Source organism: Atractosteus spatula, chromosome 2 (genome assembly GCF_055471065.1).
Source record: "Atractosteus spatula isolate fAtrSpa1 chromosome 2, fAtrSpa1.hap1, whole genome shotgun sequence".
Taxonomy (NCBI): Eukaryota; Metazoa; Chordata; class Actinopteri; order Semionotiformes; family Lepisosteidae; genus Atractosteus; species Atractosteus spatula.
Window position 1 is genome coordinate 46,367,980 of NC_142707.1, and position 23,580 is coordinate 46,391,559.

Here is a 23,580-nt window from a genome sequence, read left to right on the forward strand (position 1 = left end):
GAACAGATCAGTGTTTCATGGCGAGGAGAACATTTTACCACCCTAATCAAAATAAAAGATTTCTCCAGCATTTCAGAGTATGTCACGAGTTCAAAATCGATAGAATTAGAAGATATCGTTCTGCAGAGGATACGCTTCCAAGTTGTAAATGACGGTACTTCGCGAGGGTAACTGTGTTTACTATATATGCAAGAACTCCTTTCTGGTCTGTAACTTATATTACTTATAATAAGTATCTAACTCATAGTTTAAATTGTATATTAATATTTTAGACTAAAGTCCTACCTGAAAGCCTCTGATCCCCGGTGATGAATTTACAGTAGGTTTTGTAACGCTTCCCATTCGTTTATGGGACATTTTATTTGAGTGCTGCTTAACCCAGTTCTTGTTTCTGTTGCTGGGAAATTAGGAATAGTAATCAAATTTTTGAAAGACCATAATAAACCGCAGCACTCGCCAAATACGTATTAGGTAGAGGCATTAAAAACGTAATAAATGAAAACTGTGATGAAAACACTAGCGATTGTTGCGCTTTTAATGACACGAAGTACGATGGCTGATCGCCTAGAAAACAAGCGAGACCTACTGTAGCTTAGCTCGGCGACTCGTCTTCATTGACGGTATTAATTTCTTTTGAGGAATGTCTTTGGTAAACGATGGATTTGAGCAATGGCTCAAAGGTGTCGGCACATGAGAAGTTGGAATTTTTTTGAACTAGAGAAAATACCTTTACCAAGGACTTGTACTCATGTGGTGCGGTTTTAATGAGCAAATGATCAGGGTTAAAAATAAGTCTTTAAAGTGTAATAAAATAACTTGCTATCGTGCATAATATTTAACAATATGGAAACGTCGGTACAACATTTTAATTCGTGAAGTTATATAAACTTACACTAAAAGTTGCCACAACAGAGAAAGTAGCGTATGTTTACAAAGTGTTAACTGAATAATTCATGCACCGCTTATAATTGTTTAAAATTAATTTTTTTCTAAAACAAAAAAGTCCTAGTTTTACTTTCAAAGACGAGGGCTGAATTTCTTTTCAGATTGCCATGGATATCGCAGTATCGACAGTTTTGGGGAACTTTCCTCCCCCCTACTAGTAGTGCGTACAGGACTTTACGCGCCACAACAGCGTGGAAATTCACTTCACCCAGAAAAGTCACTGCCCCTCCTACCATGCTCCTTATAACAAGAACAGAACTTCAACGTGTGCCCACATACCTCTTTTCACTTTTTCAAGACGGAAAGAGAGGCAGATCTTCCTAATCTAGAACTATGAATTCTGTGGAGCGATTGTTTGATGAGTTTGGACACTTTGGAAGGTAACAACTTTATATGCCAATATCTCTGGTATAAAAGAACACCTTAATGACGCACCTTTTTGTAATACGCCACTGTGTGGTGAATTCGTGTTAAATACAGTGAATTATGTTCGCACAATTCCTGAATATATATTTTGTTAAGTTTTCTCTTTTGACTTTGTTTATGAAGACGGAAAGTTTAGCACAATAAGAATCTCGTATAAAATAATTCATGAAGCTTTTTTTTTGTTCAGGCACTACAGTATTAGTTTTTTTTAGAATTGAACCACTTCTGGTTCTATATTTAAAATTATATTCCTATTGCCTTGCAGCCCGTGCAGTCCAAAAAGGAATTATGTGATATTAAATAGCATGCAACAAGGGCTTCATAAGATCAGTACCCCGAGTAATCACTTGTAGTAAATCCTTCTTTTGGAATGTAAGTATATGGATTAATGTACGATTAATTCTTTATTAATAGACATATTTTATATATATCACAAACTAGTGCTAAAACTGGTTTCGAGCTATTTTGTTGTGTTCTCGAGCTTTTCTGCCTTCAGTAGGCCTTTGCACAACCTTGTAATATATTTCTTATTGGTCAGAAATAGCCTCGTTTAGAAAACCAAAACTGCAGCAGCAATGTTAATTCATCTGGTACTTGAACAGTTGTCAGAAATATATCATAAGGAACTGTTGGAATGAGAACTACTGCCGGACATTGAAGTGCTGTAAATAGACTTGACTGAGACTGCAGGCAGTTCCCTGACTGAGCACTGTTTGGACAGTAATTGGAAGATTGCTTTGAGAGGTTGTGTAAATATTGTACATTATGGTGCCATTGTGCAGTTGCAGTAGATTTTGTCTCTACAGCATTTTTAGAACTCTTTGTTTTGGGGATCGCACAGTGGTTAGGATTGTGGCTTAGCGGCACCGAAGCTCTGGGTTCAATTTCAGATTTGGGGCGCTCTCTGCGTGGACTTTATATGTTGTTTCTGTGTTCATGTGGGTTTCCTTCAAGAAATAGATGGTACTGGTTAGGTTAATTGGTGTCTGTAGAATTAGCTCTGGTGTGAGTGTCTGTGTGTGCCCTGTGGTGGACTGGCATCCTGTCCAGGGTGCCGTGCGCCTAATGATTCCCAGAATAAGCTCTGGGCAACTGTGACCCTGACTTGCATAAGTGGTTATTGGAAGTGAAGAATGCTTAACAAAACAATCAAATAGTTGGTAAGAGAAAAAAATTACAAGAGAAGCTGCTTTGTACATTAATTTTATATAGGCTACTTTAATTGGTTGTTAATCACGGTTGAGGATTTGTTTCTGGCAAAATTGACTTTTTAATCTTTTGACCAGTACTGTCTAATACATTATATACAATATTTTGTAGTACAGTACTTCCACCTGGCTGAATTAGTGCCAGGTTACAATGCTCACAATTTACAGTTATGATTTACAGTTTATCCAGTGTTAAAATGTCTCAGTCAATCTCACGACACTATCTTACTTGATAGATAGTAACCAGTCCTGTGATTTGTAGCACACTTTACTTGAATAGAACATCCGATGGAGTAGATTAGTTTGCCTGCATAGATTTGAGAACACCTTCTCAAACTCTTGCATATATCTACAGTTGTGACAAATATCTCTTTATATACTCCATTTCACAGCTGTGACTGATACTTAAGGCAATTGACATGCAAATATGTTGGCATTTAGGTGAACACAATGTTCTCCAGCTACCCTGGTAATAGGATTATGAAGGGTACTTGGCATTGTCTTAAAACCTACTGTACATTTTCTTAACTTTTTAGAACTTTCAACAAGCAACAACATTCATATTATATTATATTATATTTATATATCAGATTTTCAGAAAGGAAGTTCTATAAGATGATTAATTCTTCAATTGCAGGGGGGAGGGTTCTAAATTTATATATTAAGAGCTGGTTAATAGAAAATTGAGGTAATGCTGGCTAACTAGTGGAGTAGCTCAGGGATCTGTATTTGAACCATTGTTATTCCTAATTTATATTCCTATACATTCTGGTGTGGTCAGTAAGATAGTGCACATATTGTACTTAAATAAGAGGATAAGCACAAAACGGTAGGAGGACTAAACAAAATTCAGAAGCCTCAAATTCATGGTAAACAATTGTCTGGTGATGCTTAATATAGACGAGTTCAGAGTGTTGCATGCAGGTAGCAAAACATAAAGTTCAAATACAGTATAAGATGGGAATCATTGAGCTAGTAGAAGCAACCTGTTAAAAAGCCTTAGATATTTGTTTACACATTGTCCTCTTCTAGACAATGTGGAGAATCATGAAACCTGAGCACACGTGGCTTTGGTAGCCACCTTTCTCCTCTTATCCAGTACAGTTTTTTTTGGAATAGATAAAGACAACAGTTTGCTGTGAGCCTCAAACCTATTGAGAGAAACACAAGAGGTTTTCATATAGTAGCTTAACAGGAGCTGCGTCTGTTTGAAAACGGCAGTGTTGCTTTTTGTTTTACAAAGGCTGACTATAATTTAAAATACTTTGCATGATTTTGGTATCCATATTACAAGATATTGCTTCTCTGAAATACGTGTAAGTCCAGAAAAGTGAGCAGGTACATTCCTATCTTAAATATCCTGGGCTCCCAGGCTAGAATAACTTAAACTTTCTGCTCTTGAGCATCAAAGACTAAAAAGGACATGGCTCAAGCATTTAAAATTCAGGCACTCACAAAGTCAAAGAATCAGAGGACCCAAATAGAAAATATGAGGAATTGCATTTAACACAGAACAGGCAGCACTTCATTACACAAAGGGTTGTGGGTGCCTGTGCTAAGCTACTCCGTCATTTTGATGAAACTGATACCCCTGACTTCTTTCAAGAAATGGATTCTGGAGCAGCTGAATGGCTTGTGATAACATCGTGTTCTCACAATTATTGTGAAAACAGACGTCAAAGTAAGCAGCAGTGTGTAATCATGGCCTTGGTAAAGGCCCAAGCTTTGAAAGCTTTTGGAAGGTTTGCTTTGTTTATTTTAGTCTTTTACATGCTTGACCAATCTGTCAAGTAACCTTGACACAATAAAAAACAAAAAAACAAAGAAACCTAAAAACTTTCCCACATAATATCAGGTTGTTCATTTGTGTGCTAATCCTGTATAAAATGACAAGATTAACATGTACGGTCCAAACTGAGTTAAAGATTCATTCATGTTGTTCCTCTAAATACTATATATTTAATTTACAAAACATATGATAAGAAACGGACGAAGTGAACATACATACACATGTACAGTACGCCAGTTTGTGAATTGCAGGTCTTTTTGTAACATTTATGCCCAGATAAATAGTTATTACTTTGTACTATGAGCTTATTTTAAGATGAAAAATGGATGGTAAAGAAACATTTCAACTTTCAATGTATGTTTGTATCGTGTAGGCCTTTCCATTTTAGGAAATAAATTGGGAAGAAATCAAGGGAAAATTCAAATTAACATTAAGGTATAAATGTTTTGTAGGACTTCAGTTCTTGCTACTGTTAATCTTTAGCATGCATAAACTATGAAAGGAACACATGTATCCATAGGGTAAAATAATATTACTTTTTATTATTAAAATAAAAGAATTACCTAAAGAAAAAAGCATTGCGGCATATCTCCTCTCTTCCCAGATTACACGTACAAGACAATGCTATGTAGTCCGGGTTGTTCTAAAGTGTTGTGATGGCTCTGAGCTTTTGCCAGGGTTGCCATTGCCTCAAACAAGTGAGTGAATGCCAAATTAAAGTATGAGTATGCTATCCTTTTATACTGCATTTGTCAGATTGTGTAGTTGAAATGAGAATTTTTCAGAACTATGGAAATAGTTTATCACAAGGATTTTCACATCTACATTTTGTAAATGGTGATATAGGCAATTCTAGCAGTTGCTTTGAGTCTATAGGAAAGAATGCAATCTTTTGTTGAAGACTCTTTCAGTAAAATGCTATCTAAAGTACTTGTATGTCAAAAATGACCACAACAGTAAGTTGTATAGGACATTTATCAAAGCAGACAAAACTATTACCATGAGAAAAGTGAGGGACTTCAAATTTCAAGTTTAAACAATTCAACATGCACTGTTGAGGGGATTCAATGGCACAAATTAGATTCACTGCACATGTGGCTAGTTACATTAGTACAGACTAAAGCTAGCCTACACAGGTCTCTACTTACAAGCAGATGCTGTCTATACTTGGGTACTTCTCCAAGGTTGTACTTCCTGTTCACTCATGACTGCACAGCAAGACACAGCAGCAACCGCATCATTAAATTTGCAGATGACACCACTATAATAGGCCTGATCAGCGATGATGACGAGTCCACTTACAGGGATGAAGTCGTACAGCTGCTGAGGTGGTGTCATAGTAATAACCTGGACGTGAACACGGATAAAACAATGTAATAGTGGACTTTCGGAGACACAGGCCACACACTCACAGCCCACTCAGTATTGATGGCACGGAAGTGGAAACAGTCACCAGCTTTAGGTTTTTGGGAATTCACATTTCTAATGATCTAACCTGGACTGTGAACACTGACTCTATCTTGAAGAAGGCTCAGCAGTGCCTCCATGTCCTGAGGTGCCCCAGATGGTAGGGGGATGCCATTACCTGTGTTGGTGAACTTCTACCGCTGCACGATCGAGAGCGTCCTCTTGATCACCGTGTGGTACGGCAACACCTCTTCTCAAGAGAGAAAGGCACTGCAGAGAATGGTGAATGTGGCCCAGAAGATCATCGGCTGTGGTCAACCCGAGATTAAACACCTGCATGAGGACCGCTGCCATGGTACAATTCTGGCCATCACAGAGGACAGTCACTACGGGACTGGTCCCCTGGTAGAATAAGAAAACATTTAATGTTATACTGAATATGCAGTAAATCACTAGATACCTATTTAATAGTCTGAGTGATAGTTAATTAAATATCTTGTATGTGTCTAGAAAAGCAGGCATTTCAGAAGGTGCATTTTGGGATGGTACAAAAGCACACCAGGGGAGTAATAAAGGTAAACACTAGTCACACAACTTGTGAATATACATTATATAGGGTGTGGTCTGTAATGCCTGCAGACTTGATATGCTCAGTGGAACCAGTGATTTTAAAACTGGAAAACCATGAGAATTTTCATATATTTGAGTTCTGCTAATTCTTCAAAGAATGTACTTTTTTTTTCTTTTCAGGTTCCAGGCCTGTGTGTATTTCGCAGCTGTCTTTCAGTCTATCGCTTGTGGTATTCATTACCTGGCATCGGTGTTTCTGGCTTCAACTCCCAAATTCGTCTGCGCTGCTCCTGGCAACATCACTTCTGTCCTGTATGGCAATTACAGTGGAGCAGCGCTCGATGACATCTGGGAGTACTGGTCTGCAGAGAAGAGCTATGTTCTGGTGGAGACGGCAAATGGAGAGCAGTGGGAGCTTGCACAGTGTGGCCGTGCCAAAAGAAATAGCGACGCAGACTATGTGTACGAGTTCAGTGGCAATAAAACCGTGCACTCCTGTTCGGGCAGTTACATCTACGATCACAACGAAGTTCAGCAGAGCATTGTGACAGAATGGGACTTGGTTTGTGAGAAAGAGTGGCTTGCTAAGCTGTCCCAGCCCACTTTCATGCTTGGAGTACTCATTGGGGCCCTAATTTTTGGAGACATTGCAGATAGGTATCTTGTTCTTCTATGTTCTTTGACATCACTTGTCCATTTTCTGATCGAATATACGGTGTGAAATGCAGAGAGGAAGAGCATGTCGTGTTCCGTGGTGACCACGGCTCACAGCTGTGGAGACTTCAGAAGTTAACAAGCAGCAGCTGTGAGTGGGCTTATAATCTTCAGCTGCACGCTTCCCACAGAGAGAGATCGCTGTTGAGTTACAGCAGCTGTGAGACTCGGCTGCTGTCAGTGGTTTGTGGTGGAGCAAGGCTGCAGCCTGCTAGTCTGCTCTTGCTCAATGCAGTTAGTGTCCTGGAAAGGGACAAGAGTGAGAATGACTGTTAGAATCCAAGCCAGGGATTGGAGACTTGAGAGAGGGAGTTCAATAGAGCCAGCATTACTCACACTCCCGCCTGAGAGAATCTCAGTGAGAGGTTCCCCTTTATCACCAAAAAATTCAAAAGTAGACAGCTGCTTAGATCCACCTCTTTTGCACGACACTCGATTCATTTTACAAAAGCTAATTCATTCTAACAGTTGTGTTGACTATTCGTTATCATATCTCAAGAAGCCAGTCAAGCTCATCCTGTGCTCTGCCTCCTGGTTCCACTCCCTTTTGTTCCTCCTTTTCTATGTTTATCATGTGCTCCCTGTAAGTAACTTTTTCTCATCATTGATAGTGTGCTTAGCTTATTTGAGTCAAGGCCAAGTGTTGGATCTGCACAGCCTGATCCTTTCCGTCCCTTCTATTAACCCCCTGGCAATAGCCCAGGCAGGTTACCTATGCCCCTCTATGTACAGTTTACTTCAGCAGAGCCTGATGGTGTCTCCGATCTGATGTTTATGGTAACTTGCTCTCCTCTTACTACCTCAGCCATTCCCTATTGGAAGGGCCTGAATGGGGTGGGGGGTTGTTTAGATTTGAACAGGAGGAACTATTTCCTGAACCCTGTTCTAGCACTGGTGATATAAATGGGATGAGGGTGGGGGGGTGGGGTACTGCTAAAACCCTTGTTTCTTTTCCCAACTAAAATTATGGAAAATTGACCTGTAATCATACTTCTATATCAAAAGAAAAAGCTGTTGCCAGAAACTAGCCCTGAGGATCCTTCAGTGGCAAGTGTCCAGTGTCTTGGTGTGCCTTGAGCTATGCATGCCGACCATTACAGGGTCTGCCGCCCTTGTAGCTGTTTCTTGTTCTGGACTGCACACTCCATCTTCTTGTATATTTGTTCAGGCAGTGTAATTGTAGGCACCTGCAGCTTAAGCCATGCCTCCTGATTCTCAGTCTTCAGTCAGCTCTGCACTCCACCCTACACCAAGGTTGCAATGACGTTAACCCCCTACCATGAAGGAGCCTTACCCTTGTGCGTAGAACATAGATTCTAGTAGCACAAGACAATGCAAGACTCATGCACGTTGGCGACACAGTTCGAGTCCTTAATTGCTGTAGAAGAAATGACAATTGTACTGATTTTGTTTAGCATACAACCATTGAGCTCAGTGCAGTACTCATTTTGGTCACCTGACTGAATTATCTAACAGATTTGTCAATGTTTTTTAGTTCCTCCTACAACATCATTTAGTAACTTGTAGGAGCCTTGATAACGTATAAACCATATTGTTCAATGACAAGATGAGATATAATACAAAATATCAATCGAGACTAAAGCAATAAGATAGATTCTGGGGCTTGTTTTCTTTGTATGCTGTAGTATGGGACAACACAAAACAAGATAGCGCTGGCAGACAGCATGCTGCTGCAGCTGCTAGTTTGGCCTGGGCCTAGTGTACATGCCTTCTGGGGGAGGGGGTGCAGTATGTCACCCAGAAATCTCTACCTCCCTGCTTGCGCTGGTACAGTATTGCCTTACAGCTTCAAATGATACCCTCCCATCCTGGTTCCCATTCTTCCTGTTCCTTTACAGCCAACTGGTATTACTTCTGCAAGCCCTCTTTGCACTGGCTGTGCTGTCTCTCAAATTCTGTTTCAAACTGCACATTCTTTTTGCCATTATTCCATATCTTGTAATGTATGCAGCTGAACTCGACGCTAGAAATCCTATCCTTAGATTGAAATACTTTTTTTTTCTTTCCCAGTATTCTTAATGTAATAACCTACAGTCACAATGGAGGAAGGCTGTAAAAGAGGCATATCACTTCACTTGCACACATTCTCTGCACTGCACTGCTGTTTCAGACAATGCACAAATACGCCTCCACAAAACATGTTCTGGTCTAAGGTCTTTTCTTACCTCATTTTAGCTCTTGGAGTTTCTCCACTGGAAGTGGGTCAGCACTGTCCAGTGTTTAGAACCAGCTTCTCTTGGTGAGTTGTGGAAGCTTACTGGTTCACTGAATTAAATTCCCTAGAAATGGTGGTATTTGACGGTTTCATCATCTTGGATTAATACATTTGATTATACTTTAATGTTGATCTACATAGGTTTGAATCCTCTTTGGCAAGCTTGTGCTCCTCAGAATATTATAATTCCCGGATCCCAACACACGATTATGAAGTTACAGTAATTGCTTTAAAGTTCAGTCTATGGTTTATACAGTAAAATGATCTAGATATTTTTGCATTCTTCTCCAATTCAGAAGTGTAATTTCACTACAAAGGGAATTGAATTTCTATTTATAGCCCATCATCAAAGATGGGCATTATCATTTTTATTATTCTTACATTAGTAGACAAATAAACTGACCTGTTTATTCATAATTTATCTGTCCATTTTGAAGGAATCACTTGGTACAATAATGATTTCCAGTGAACCAGGGCCTAATCTACAAAGAGTGGGTGCAAGGTAGAATAGAGCCTGAAGTATTACATTTATACAGACAGCAATTATGATACATCAGTTAATCTAGACAGATTTTATTTGTGCTGTGGAAGGAAAATGGAGCACCTCGAGAAGATGTGAATAGTAACAATGAGAACATGCAAACTCCACACAGATGTGTCAATGGACTAGAATCAAACCCTATGACCCAAGATAGTTTGGACTGAATTATCAGACCTAATCATTATGCTGCCTGAACAATCATTTTTTGAGTGGTGCCTTCCATGATATTCTCTGATGATCATCAATAAAAGAAAAAAAGGGCCTGAATACACATTTAATAAAATTATTTAGACATGATTAAAAGCTACAAAAGTGAGTTTTGACAGCATTTGAATGTGCAGACTAACTTGTCTAATATGGGCTGGGAAATCATTTCTCAGCCTTGGAGCAGCATCACTGTCTCCTAGGGTTCAGAGCCTATTTTTGGGAATTGATAAAAGGCCAGAGTCCACTGGGTGCAAACAGCGAGTTGAAAATAAGTTTGCAGATGTAGGCAGGAGCCAAACCATTCAGTCCTTTTAAAGTGAGTAGCAATATTTCTAATTCTATTCTGATATCCTCAAGGAACCAGTACAAGGAGGCTTAATTGTCAGTTCTGTTAATGCCTTACAGTGGGGCTATGTGAAAGAAGTAAACTCTGGGAAACTTTTCCACTTGTGCTATTATAAATATAAAGCTAATCGGTCATCCCAGACAATTTCAGAGATAGTCAGTCTTTCATTACTGTAATTACTTTTATACAGTAAGGCCTGGGTCATTCTGGCAAAAAATATGGTCTTTGGAGCCCCCTATATACAGTAATAACCAACAACGTCATATGCAATTGGGGAAAATGTATGAACAGGTAATTGGATTCAGTGGCCTGCCTGAGGAGGGTACTTATGAGCTAGGCACTATCTTGTACTGTATATACTAATAGACGAGCCATCAGTACTTGTTTTTTACTGCACAACTTGCCACTGAAAACAGGGCATTTAACAATTCAAAAAACATTCTGCAGAGAACTATTCAGCACATTATATTAGCATATAGGACGTTTCTGGTCTTTGACTGCCGTGCAGTGATGGGGTAGTTTAACTTTAGTAGAACAATTAGGAATTGGAACAGTCAATTGCAAGAGTTCTTGTATGGCTGCAATGAAACAATTGCATAAAACAAAAAGCAATATACTGTATGCACATGAATTCGAAGTACAATTTTATTAATACAAGGACTAAACATGCTTTACAAATCAATATAAGAGTAAAATGTTTGGAATAATAGTTCTTAAGGTTTGTAATGTAAACCTTGAATTTGTAGTCATTCAGAATATGGACAGGTCTGAAGGTCTCATGGGGAGACAGAGTTGAAACTGGATTCATGGCAGCTGTGTCCAGTCTTCTTCCACAGGCTCAGTGCCAGAGGCTGTCCTGTTAATGTGAAGCAAAGAGCAAGACGTTTTGTTTAGTCTCGTGTTAAAGACCACTCCTCACAAGAGAAGGATTCTACTTAGAACTGCTCTTAAGTAGCTTTTTAGCAATTTGTGTACACAAGTGAGTTCTAGGTGGGAAAAACTCGGGAAGTCCATTTGCCCTTGTTGTAGGGTACACCCTGGACAAGACACCTGTCCATGGTAGAGCACACACAGAGACAGACATGCACACTCACACCAGGGCCAATTTTCCGAGAAGCCAGTTAACCTGCCAGCATGTGTTTAGACTGTGGGAAGAAACCAGAGCGCCTGGAGAAAACCCATACGAACATGGGGAGAACATACAAACTCCACACAGACAGCACCTCTGGTCTGGAATTGAGCCCAGTACTGCTCCCCTGTTCTACCTAAAAAAACCATTCTAATAAGAAATCTATATTACACGCAATATCATACAAAAATGATAGTGAACAATGTCCTAAATACACTGCTGTTAATTTCTTTAAATTTATTGTGGTACGTTTTTAGGTAAGTTTGAAGAATTCTGATCTGCTGTTTGAAGTATTCTGTGAAAACTTGCATGTTGTAGAGAGCTAAAAATAAAAACTTTGTGAGAGCGCGCATACTTTGTATTTCAGAGTTGGGACATTGCAGTGTAATGTATACAAGTAAACTCATTTTTCTTTCCCTTTTTATGCAAAGATTAGAGAGGAGTTCAAGAAGTAGTGTGATGTTACATTATATGTGTATTTGTAGCAAGATACTCTTTCCATAGAACGTATCATCCACCCATCTGTTACTGCTTTATCCAATACAAGGTCGCATTGTTTTTTTCTTCCAGAGTGGGGAGACGGCCAGTCTTGATGTTTACAAGCTTGTGCCAGTTTGGTTTTGGAATTATAGTTGCTTTTACATCCAACTATTATTTCTTTGTTGTCATTCGTTTCATCTTGGCTATGGTAAGTGTAAACATTGTCTGCAGAATTTGTATATTTACAAGAAATGATAAAGGAGAATGTGGAGGAGTGTAGCTTGAAGTCAGTCATTCATACAATTTTGTTTAAATAATAAGTAACATTTATAATTTGGATAATCTTTATTTTTTAATTAACATGATTGAAATATGGACATCAGATTAGCGTGGTAACTTGTACTACTGCCTCAGATTTTGAGTCCTGAATTTCAGACTGGAGAACCATCTGTGTTGAGTCTGCATGTTATCTGAAGAATAATGTGGGCTTACACCAGGTGCTCCAGTTTCCTCCCATCTTCCAGAGATGCTGGCTAGTTCAATTGGTGTCTCTAAACTGTTTCTGTGTGCATGTGCACTGCAGTAGAGTGACCCTTACCAGGAATAAGCAGCTTTTCTGATAATGGATGAATGAATTTGGACTTTCCAAGAGGCACAACCAGTAAATATCCTTGTTCAGACCATACATTGAGGTCTAGAGTCTTTGCTTTGTCAGTGGGCTAACCACTGTGGAGATTACACAACAACAAACACTTTATCTTGCAGTGTTATAGTTCTTGTAAGATCAACACTATTCTTTCATTCAGTGCTGTAAGTTGCTCTACACTCCTATACTTAGTATGGAGTGAAAGATGAGTGAAAAATGACACATAAGATGTTTCTAACTTGAGCAGAATAGCTTCTACTGGCCCAGCAAAGTCCAAGAGCATAATGAAGAACCAAGCAAAAAAGCAGAAATAACTTTGAGATTTTTAAAATTAAAACTCACTTAACCAGTTTCTTCCATATGGGGTATGTTGAGGGGAAAAATAATAATTTTTCTTTCTTTATGCACAAACGGGCAGGTCCAGCCAATTCGACTGGGTAAGACGTGTTTACCTTAATCGATTTCACTTTATTTAGTGCACACTTATTCTTTTCACTATCATAGATGAGGCACTTCTGTATCTTTTCAATTGGGGCAGTTTGTTTTACATGGGAGGATTGTGATTATATCCACAATATACGAGAAAAGGCTTGGCAGATTGGCAGGAACTTCCAATGGACCTGTTAGTCCATTTAATAAAGTCGGCAAGCCACATAATGTATACTGGGTAATCACTTGCTACCCGCTTGCTTTCTGCTGATATTTCATATCTCACAATAGTGTTTAGAAATGTAGAAATGACTGGCAAACACGTAAGCTTAAAGAGGGGAATAGGGTGTTGGACTCTATCTTACCTGGCTGTACTTTATTCCAGCAGTGTTTGGGACCCTCCATGGGGATGGTGGAAGATTGGTTATCCATAACTGGATGGGCTGAAGCTGGTTGAGATCCCTAGGCTTTCTGTGCACAAGCAACTCTTGTTATCTGGTTGGTTACTTGTGTTATTGTCAGGAAGAGCCATGTCAATTACATGTAGAATCAGAGTAGTCTCCTTTTTGGGCTCTGTGTTCCCCTTGAAAACAGCAGATGGCTGACTGCATATTAGGATAGACCCATGTTGCCTTTGTTAGTATTTACAGTAAGAGCTACAGTAAGGGATCCAGTTGAAAAGAAATCGGCTACAAACTAGTGTGTATGAGGAATAACGTAAAGGATAACTTACTGTTTGAGCCTCATGGATTTAAGGATTCAAACCATTTTTTGGAAAAAAATGGAAACAAGACTGAGTAATTCTGATAATACGTGATTCTCTTGTCTCCTGATTTTAAAATAAGACAATGTTTTGTTCCCCAGACGATTTCAATATAGATGATTACTGTTTTTACTTTTCCTGAGTAGGTTTCGAGTGGCTACCTGGTGGTGTGTTTTGTCTATGTGACGGAATTCACTGGGAATAAAGTTCGCACATGGACCTCCATGCACGTCCATGCTGCCTTTGCAGTTGGGGTTATGGTGGTGGCCTTGGTTGGATACCTGGTCCGTGTCTGGTGGATCTATCAGATCGTCCTGTCGTTGAGCACACTCCCCTTCCTCTTCATCTGCTGGAAGCTACCTGAGACCCCATTTTACTTGTTGGCCAAGGGAAAGTACCAAGAAACTCAAGACCTGCTGGACACCATCACCTGGGTCAATGGCATAAATCGCTCTTGCAAGGTGTCAGACCTGCTAGAATCTAATGGGGAAACAATGCTTGAGAGAAATGAGGTGACAAAACAGAAGAGGCTCAGTATTTTGGACCTCTTTGGCTCCTTGAAGATGGCGGGGAGATCCATCACTGTGTGGCTGGTTTGGTTTATTGGAAGTTTAGGCTATTATGTCTTCTCTCTGGGGTCTGTTAATCTTGGAGGAAACCAGTTTGTGAACCTGTTTCTTGCAGGTAGGAGCAATATTTTAATTTATTGTAACAGATTCTTACTTTGTTCCAGAACTTATCTATTCTGATTTCTGTTTATGGACACAACCATTTGTTTTTTAATTGCAAGGACTTTTTGTAATATTAACACAGTAGTATGTCTGAGCCATATCATGTATTTTGTAAACTGATGTTCCTGGAGTGTACATCCTTGCCTTCTTTAAAATGCTTTACATTATTTATAAATGCTTTTCATTAACTTTATAAATTAAGGATCACTTGCTATCAAGTTACTGATATTGACAGAACATTTATACTAAAAAGGGGTTAATGCATGAATTTACAACCTTTTCACTTTAGCGTGTTACTCAAGAATCTGTCTGGTCTACAATGGTGTGAAAAAGTGTTTGCCCCCTTCCTGATTTCTTATTTTTTTGCATGTTTGTCACACTGAAATGTTTCAGATCATCAAACAAATTGAAATATTAGACAAAGATAACACAAGGAAACACAAAATGCAGTTTTTAAATGAAGGTTTTTATTATTAAGGGAAAAAAAAATCCAAACCTACATGGCCCTGTGTGAAAAAGTGATTGCCCCCTAAACCTAATAACTGGTTGGGCCACCCTTAGCAGCAACAACTACAATCAAGCGTTTGCGATAACTGGCAATGAGTCTTTTACAGAACTGTGGAGGAATTTTGGCCCACTCATCTTTGCAGAATTATTGTAATTCAGCCACATTGGAGGGTTTTCGAGCCTTAACCGCTTTTTTAAGGTTATGCCACAACATCTCAATCTGATTCAGGTCAGGACTTTGACTAGGCCACTCCAAAGTCTTCATTTTGTTTTTCTTAAGCCATTCAGAGGTGGACTTGCTGGTGTGTTTTGGATCATTGTCCTGCTGCAGAACCCAAGTGCGCTTCAGCTTGAGGTCACGAACAGATGGCCGGACATTCTCCTTCAGGATTTTTTGGTAGACAGCAGAATTCATGGTTCCATTTACCACGGCAAGTCTTCCAGGTCCTGAAGCAGCAAAACAGCCCCAGACCATCACACTACCACCACCATATTTTACTGTTGGTATGATGTTCCTTTTCTGAAATGCTGTGTTACTTTTACGCCAGATGTAATGGGACACACACCTTCCAAAAATTTCAACTTGTTTCGTCAGTCCACAGAGTATTTTCCCAAAAGTCTTGGGGATCATCAAGATGTTTTCTGGCAAAACTGAGACGAGCCTTTATGTTCTTTTTGCTCAGCAGTGGTTTTCGTCTTGGAACTCTGCCATGCAGGCCATTTTTGCCCAGTCTCTTTCTTATGGTGGAGTCATGAACACTGACCTTAACTGAGGCAAGTGAAGCCTGCAGTTCTTTGGATGTTGTTGTGGGGTTTTTTGTGACCTCTTGGATGAGTCGTCGCTGCACTCTTGGGGTAATTTTGGTCGGCCGGCCACTCCTGGGAAGGTTCACCACTGTTCCATGTTTTCGCCATTTGTGGATAATGGCTCTCACTGTGGTTCGCTGGAGTCCCAAAGCTTTAGAAATGGCTTTATAACCTTTTCCAGACTGATAAATCTCAATTACTCTGTTTCTCATTTGTTCCTGAATTTCTTTGGATCGCAGCATGATGTCTAGCTTTTGAGGATCTTTTGGTCTACTTCACTTTGTCACGCAGGTCCTATTTAAGTGATTTCTTGATTGAGAACAGGTGTGGCAGTAATCAGGCCTGGGTGTGGCTAGAGAAATTGAACTCAGCTTTCCAAAGATCTGATAAACCACAGTTGATTTATGTTTTAACAGGGGGGGCAATCACTTTTTCACACAGGGCCATGTAGGTTTGGATTTTTTTTTCCCTTAATAATAAAAACCTTCATTTAAAAACTGCATTTTGTGTTTACTTGTGTTATCTTTGTCTAATATTTCAATTTGTTTGATGATCTGAAACATTTCAGTGTGACAAACATGCAAAAAAATAAGAAATCAGGAAGGGGGCAAACACTTTTTCACACCACTGTATATAAAATCTCTATATACTCGCCCAAATAGGATTTTCCTGTTTTATCTTGTCTCACATTGACCTCTGTACCCACACGGGGAGAAGTGCAGACAGTATCCTCTGAACTGCCCACCTATTGAGTAACGGCTTTTTTTGATGAAGCTAGAGCAAAGTCCAGGAGGCTCAGTGGTGATTGAAGATAGGGGTGTCCCTCACTGATGTCACCACAAGCTTCCAGACACCTGGGAAATCTCAGGACTTACCATTTTGCTGGCACCTAAGTGAGGCCAGGTCAGCTAGTCCCAACTTAAAGCCCTGAGGTGCTATGCTAATTGTGCATTGCCACTTGGAGAATCGGTCATAATTACTAACAAATGACATGAGAGAGGCTTGAATTTGTGATGTCTGGTTCTTACCACAAACGGTGTTTTTTTTCTGCTTTAACAGGCAAAATAAAGGAAAAAGCAAGCACTATATGAGTAGACCACCCAAGATGGGGATATGATTGTTTTAACATTGTAGTGTGTAAATTCAGGTCTTTTGTATGCTTTTTAAAATACTTTCTCGATCTTCATTAACTCAAGAGGCCTTAAAAACATTTAAATGACATTTGGTGTAGTAATTTAAAATGAAACCAAAAGCAAACTACTGTAGGTTATACTTTGTAGTAATAGCTTATGCAGTATCTCCAATACATATGTGGACTACTCAGCAAAAAATGTGACTTTCATGGGCTATAATGTCCATAAAATATTTTAGTTTTATACATGGAGAAATGTCGTCCAGTAAAAATGCTTGAAATTGATTTTGTTTAAAACAGCAATTTATAAAATGGTTTTGAAATCCTTATAAAACTAGATTGTGCTTTCAATCAGTGCACAGCTGTATAAGCATAATTTTTCCATGCCTTTAATATGTGATGCAGAGCAGGAAGTTATTTTCCTTGAAGTGTAGCGTGGTCAGGTGTACTGTATATTGCCTTTTAAAGTGAGACTGACCCTCTATTGATTGCATGTTAATTGTTCTCATTGCCAGGTGCTGTAGAGCTCCCTTCCTACATTGTTGCTTGCTTTGCCATGGACAGGCTTGGGAGAAGGAACACACTGGCTCCATCACTCCTTCTGAGTGGAACAGCATGTGCTCTCATAATAGTAGTGCCAAAGGTACAGTGCCTTGGCTTCTGTATGTCACCACAAGACAATGCAACCTCCCTTTTTTCCTTTTCCTTTTCTTTTCCCCATTTATTCAGATTACCATTTTTTAAATCTTGCAAAAAATAATTTACATAGTACACAGAAATATAATTTGAATGGTGCAGATCATCAAGGGAAGCCCCGGTCATCATAAGAGCTTCGGTGTGCGGTTGTGTTGCCTGTGTGACGTATCCAAAGACAATTGGCTTGAAGGTGGATGGGTTGGGGCCTACGCTTCCACATTTTCCCCTGTGTGTGCTTGTGGGGTTTGTAGCCACAACCCAAGATATGCAAAACACATTTACTGTTCCAAATCAGGTAGGTGTAACAAAAAAAAAATCAGTGATTCTAAATTTTTAAAAAATCTGCTCACCTTTTAATTCTCCTTCTCACATTCTTCTAATTCTGTGACACCGATTGATTTATTAAGTAAATTAATCGTTCATCTTCCGGAAGCATCATAAATTATCTTGCGTCACCTGCTGCTGAGTAGTTAAATAACGGCATGAGGTGGTTGTTAGTTATGATGTTGCCTACATGCAGCCTTAAAGGGTAATTGGGGAGAATCAGGTGAATATCCATATCTAAAGTTAAAGGTCTTCTATAGGTAAGTAAATCTCTTTCAAATAAGTGTTTCTGGAAGAACAAAGTAAATCTTTTAGACAAATGGCTTTCTTAAATGCTCATTTTTGTAGTATGTCTTCAGGTGAATATACTGTGGGTAGTCCCTTTATTATTCAAATTACTTTTTGTTATTGTTTGATGGAACATTTTGTATTTTCAAAAGAAGCTAGTTTTGAATTCTACTGCCGCTTCATATGTAGCAATTATAAAAAGCGCTAGAAGGCCTTTGTTTATAAAATGCCTTTTCTTTCCTCAGACTGTGATATAATATAACTGTGATGAATAGTGCCATCCAAAAACATTGGGATAACAAAGTCAAAATTGTATTTTTGCTTTATAGTCAAGAAAGTAGTATTTAGGATGAGATTGCCCCTGAAACTGGGTCACTTGTTTGTTGATCATGTAATTAATGATGTTCCTGAACTTTCCAGAAACATTTTGTCTGTAAAACTTTCCATACAGTACATAATGGGACTTATATATTTATCACATAGGGGTTGGTCAAGAGAAAAAAAGTGAAAAACCTTTGATCGGACAAGTTAATCTGCATAATGTACAGTGCCCTCCAAATATGTACAGATGTAGCCATTCAGAATGTGCATTAAAATCCTGTAACATGTTACAGGGGCTTTGCTTTTCTGCGGCATACTTCGTCGTTGTGATTCACTGGACAAAGACGATCGATAGGTGGCAATTGTGTACGTTAGATGTTAGTGAAAACATTAACCTCCCACAACAAAAATAAATGAAATAATAATACTTTTTTATACTTTTTAAAATCCACTTAATATGTAATAATAATAAGCAATCATGTAACTAAAGGGAAATTTGGAAAAAAAGCTGAATATAAAATGTTCCTGAATGTCAAATGTTAAATTATATTTAACTGGTTGTGGTAGTATTCCACATTCTTCATAAACAACTGCATCAAATTTAACTTGGTTACCTGTGGTTATTTTGGAAACATTTTGACGTGTTTATGTATATTCTTTTTCCTTTCCTTTCAGCATGGAATGAACCTTTACCTGTTCTTTTGCAGCCTATGCATGCTGATGCAGCTGCCTACACAAATTTGTTATAGGCTTACTGCTCCGTATCCCTATGATCTGTATCACAATAAGAACCAGGTTTAATTAAAGAATAAGGGTTCCTATGACTGTTTATCAAAAGTACTGTACAATCTTCCTTTGCACAGTTTTACATCCATAGCATTCATAGTCCTACTCATTCTGTTTTAATGATTAAAACATATTTTGATTACATTTTTTTTACTATGGAAAGAAAATATCAATGGCCGTAGAAGATGGGGTGAGAGTTTTTTTTACAGCCGTGTTTTATTAAGGCTGTATTGCGTTTCCCTGTAAAAAAAGCAAATTGCTATTAAGATATTAGTTTTAGATTTACAGTTGTCTTGGAAATCGTATTTTTAATTAGGTCACTACTGAAAGTATGTAGGTGTGGTGAAGCATCTTAGTGTATTGGCTCTTAATTCATAACTGGATTTTGTTGATTAGTGTCCCTGTTGTGATACTGCTTTTGTATCTTTGATCAAGGCACTGTACCCCAATTGCTCCAGTGCATCAAGCTGTATAAAAGGAGAATATAAGCTCCAGTCTTTAGTATTGACATGAATTTTTTAAACTTTCATGTTGAATCTAAGAAGTTGGTTTACATAGATATAATGTGTGTTATGCACTTTTACTCAAAAGTATGTTCATTTTCTTCCCAGGACATTGATGTTTTGGTGATCATTCTAAGCATGACTGGAAAGTTTGCCATTGCAATTGCTTTTGGCCTTATCTACTTGTATACATGTGAGCTCTACCCAACTATAGTGCGGTATGTATATTTGATCAAATCATGAAATTAATTTGGGGACTTGTAATGATATACAGTAGGTGTAATGATTCGATTTCAAATTATATAAGAACTTGTAGAACTCTTAGATATTTAGATCTCAGCTTTTCATCCATTGTCTTACAGTAAATTCTGTAAAGGAAGTTAATGATACAAAAAATTCAGGCTGCTGCTGCAGGAGTTGGTGGTAAACCAATAGGTATCTCATCCTTCTGCAGAATTTCCAAACCAGTGCCCCAGTAAAGCGACTGCAGACACTGTTCTGTGCTAAGGAGTTGCTGCTCTGTGGATGAGGTCCTTTGGCCATTTTTCAAAAGAGGGTGATAACCCAGATGTAATCTCAGCAGACACAAGTGTAAACAGTTAAAGAATTCCTGTTTTATTTGCTTGTCTCAGGTCTCTGGCTGTTGGAAGTGGAAGTATGATGTGCCGTATTGGGAGTGTAGTGGCCCCCTTCTGTGTGTATTTATCAAGCGTTTGGACCTTCCTGCCTCAGGTAATACCACGGGGATGTCTCTGACAGCTGCACAAAAAGCCATGCAATTCTTCTGCAAATACAACAGCTACAGAATGAGTTGGGCGGGCAGAGTCAATAAACAGTCATAAGAGAGGTACTAGATAATTCTTTGGGGAGATTTCAATCATTTTATTATATGACTGCTTCACAGCTGCCTTTCTCTATTTTTTTTCTTTCATGGTACTGCTAATTTAAACTTAAATGACTATGATTTTTGTCATTCTTACATTCTGAACTCCTCTTTTTAAAAGTGATTTGTAATTAACATAACATCAGTTAGTTTTTAAAGGTATTCTTTGTCCCACTAAAACTAAAAAAAGTTTTTTTTTTCCAGTTAAAGCTAGCATACATATTCATTTAACCCCCTGGGATGTTTAGGGGAATGTTTGTGGCAGTGTCTAAGGACCTGTAAAGAAAAGGCCATCCTTTCTGTATTTCTCCTTTTGTACACTTTATTTTTACAGATGCATAGAAAATTGTTTTCTTTAAAATGCATATTTTAAATAGAAATAGTATTTCTGTTAATTTTATACTGCACCGATGATACCAAAACTGTAGGTTAATGAGTGTGAATTAGTATTCATGTATTGTCTCTTATTCCCCTTGTAGTTAATTGTGGGGATTCTGGCTTTTGCCATTGGCTTGTTAACTTTGATGCTTCCTGAAACACTTGGAAATCCTCTAACAACTACCTTTGAAGAAGCAGCAGCTCTGGGATCTAAGGTAACCAAGACAGATAGACAGGTCACTGGAGATCTTGGTGAGAAAATGGAAATGGACTATAATGCTCTAAATATGGTGAAAGCAGATGACCTACACGTCTGAAGAGAAGGGCTTTCATAAACGCCTGGGATGGGCTGATTTTGTGCACAAATTTACAATGGTAACCATTTTTAACGTTCTTCCTGTTAACCTGTCCAACTGAATGACTATTTAAATAAGCATTTTAATTTGGCGGTACCAGCCTCACAAGTCTTTTTTTCTTGTCATTTTTGTTTCCTAGTCCTAGAAGTGTTAAAAAAACGTTGATATTACCTGAATGTTATGTGATCTGTATAAATATGAATTCCTCTTATGGTAGGAGATGGCAGCATCGTCTTCCCAGATTTAATAGACTGTGTTCTATTGAGTACAGCTGCTCTATTGCAATAAGATGTGTGGGACTGAAAAACTACCTCTGGCAATTATATCTGATGTACAAAAAACAAACTCTGTCTATCTGGTCCACCAGTGTTACTAATTTAATGACTTAATGTAATTCCCAAAACAGTTCCTAGAGGATTTTCTTTAGCGTAAAGATATTTTTTTCTTTATTAAATACTGATAGTATATTTTGTTCCTAGTTCATTGTGAGAAGTGTTCAGTTGAATCATCATGTTCCTGTTTTGTCCATAAAAAGAAACTCATAATGATAGGGTGGTGGAGGGATTCAGACAGCCTCTGCTTTGTCATGTGCACTACATGCACTATATGGATTATGTAAGCTGGCACTTTCCCAAGACTTTGCGTAACCTGAATCGTATGCAAGTCCAAAGCGAATCTTTCTTAGCTCTTGCACAAACGCATTTAGAGAATTGCCATTCGTGATACTGCAGTGATCCACCCTTATTCGCCCTGCCTGTGTCTGTGATAGAAGAGAAGGCAGCAGAGCAATACACCAGGGTGTATTGTCCTTTCATGGCTTACAGGTGCGCGTTTGCTAATCACAGATGGTAAAGAGCGAGAACACGGGAGCTAGCAGTTAAAAGAAGGTGGTGGTAAAAGAAGGACATTTTCCCCCATTCATATATTGGGGAAAGAAATAAAATAATGTTGAATGAAAAAATAAAACACTATAACTGGAATAATTAAACATCAATTTAACAATTCGATTAAACAATAATTTCCGGGATCATCAATGTTCCCAAGGAGCATGGAGGAAAAAAAATAGAGGATATCTAAGTACTGTATATGACATCTGTCTTCCAATGTGCTCTTGCTGGACAACTGACAAGGTTCATGTAGCAAAAGGTATTTTAGCTTAAAGCAAGCCAGGAACCTTTTTTTTCATCAATCTTCCCTCAAGTGCAGGTTAAGTGAGCTCAAGAGTAAAAATAAAAATCAGAAAAAATTCCATATGACTTGAATATTAAAAACATAAGTGTTCAACAGGTTCAGTATTTAACTGAGTACAATTTAATTATATAAAGTAAACAATGAGGGCATACAGTTGGCTCAATCCATCAGCTTAGTGGCTCCACCATGTCTGCAGAGCTAAACAGTTGCAGAGAACCAGAACTCATTAGGTTAGTGGGGTTGTTTTAGTGTCCTTTTCAACTATCCACCAATATAAAGTCTGTCAGTAAGCAGACCTGAGCATTGCGTAGACCTAAGAGGTCAAATGTGTTGAGATAAAAAAATGCTTCTGAACCTCTTTATATGGAGGGGGAAGTACAATCACTTATAGACCTGTGAGGAAAGATGCCCTAATAAGGTAACAAAAAGGGGAAGCTAAGAGGTGAAATGGTCAATTACAAAGGCCATCTTAGTTAGTTCTAGGGTTGGACAATTCTTAAACCTCTCATTCTCCAGAGCAGAAGAAGCAAGGGGCAAGATGCTGTGCAAGATGCGAGTTTCAACTGCCTACAGATCTGAAGCACCGGCATTTAGGCTATTACTCATGTAAAGGAACATTACAGGTGTTGGATTCAATAAAGACCAGATATAATTTTTTCAGGTTTTTTTTGTGACTCAACTCCACATTCTGACATATTGTACTTAGTTTTAAAAGCTATAGCTTAATGAGTAAAAAATGAGCAGTAATGATCAATGAATGAGATCGATGTCTTTACATTGAATTGCCACAGCCTGGAGGAGTACTGCTGCTGCAAAAAGCTACAGCCTATATGTTCTCATT

The 23,580-nt window shown here is 38.5% G+C and overlaps 1 protein-coding gene across 2 annotated transcripts; it reads left to right on the forward strand.

Moving 5' to 3' along the window:
- The first annotated feature begins 1,192 nt into the window (after window positions 1-1,192).
- slc22a16 (solute carrier family 22 member 16) lies at window positions 1,193-23,395 on the forward strand. Of its 2 annotated transcripts, none has more exons than XM_088909583.1 (8): window positions 1,193-1,325; window positions 6,526-7,002; window positions 12,089-12,206; window positions 13,983-14,520; window positions 17,529-17,656; window positions 20,040-20,149; window positions 20,564-20,663; window positions 21,294-23,395. In XM_088909583.1, exons 1-8 carry the CDS (start codon window positions 1,279-1,281, stop codon window positions 21,507-21,509), a joined length of 1,734 nt encoding a protein of 577 aa, XP_088765709.1. In that variant the 5' UTR covers window positions 1,193-1,278; the 3' UTR covers window positions 21,510-23,395. The 2 variants fall into 2 exon arrangements, with proteins under 2 accessions (XP_088765709.1, XP_088765710.1); XM_088909584.1 differs by lacking the exon at window positions 1,193-1,325 and adding an exon at window positions 1,706-1,743.
- Window positions 23,396-23,580: the final 185 nt, after the last annotated feature.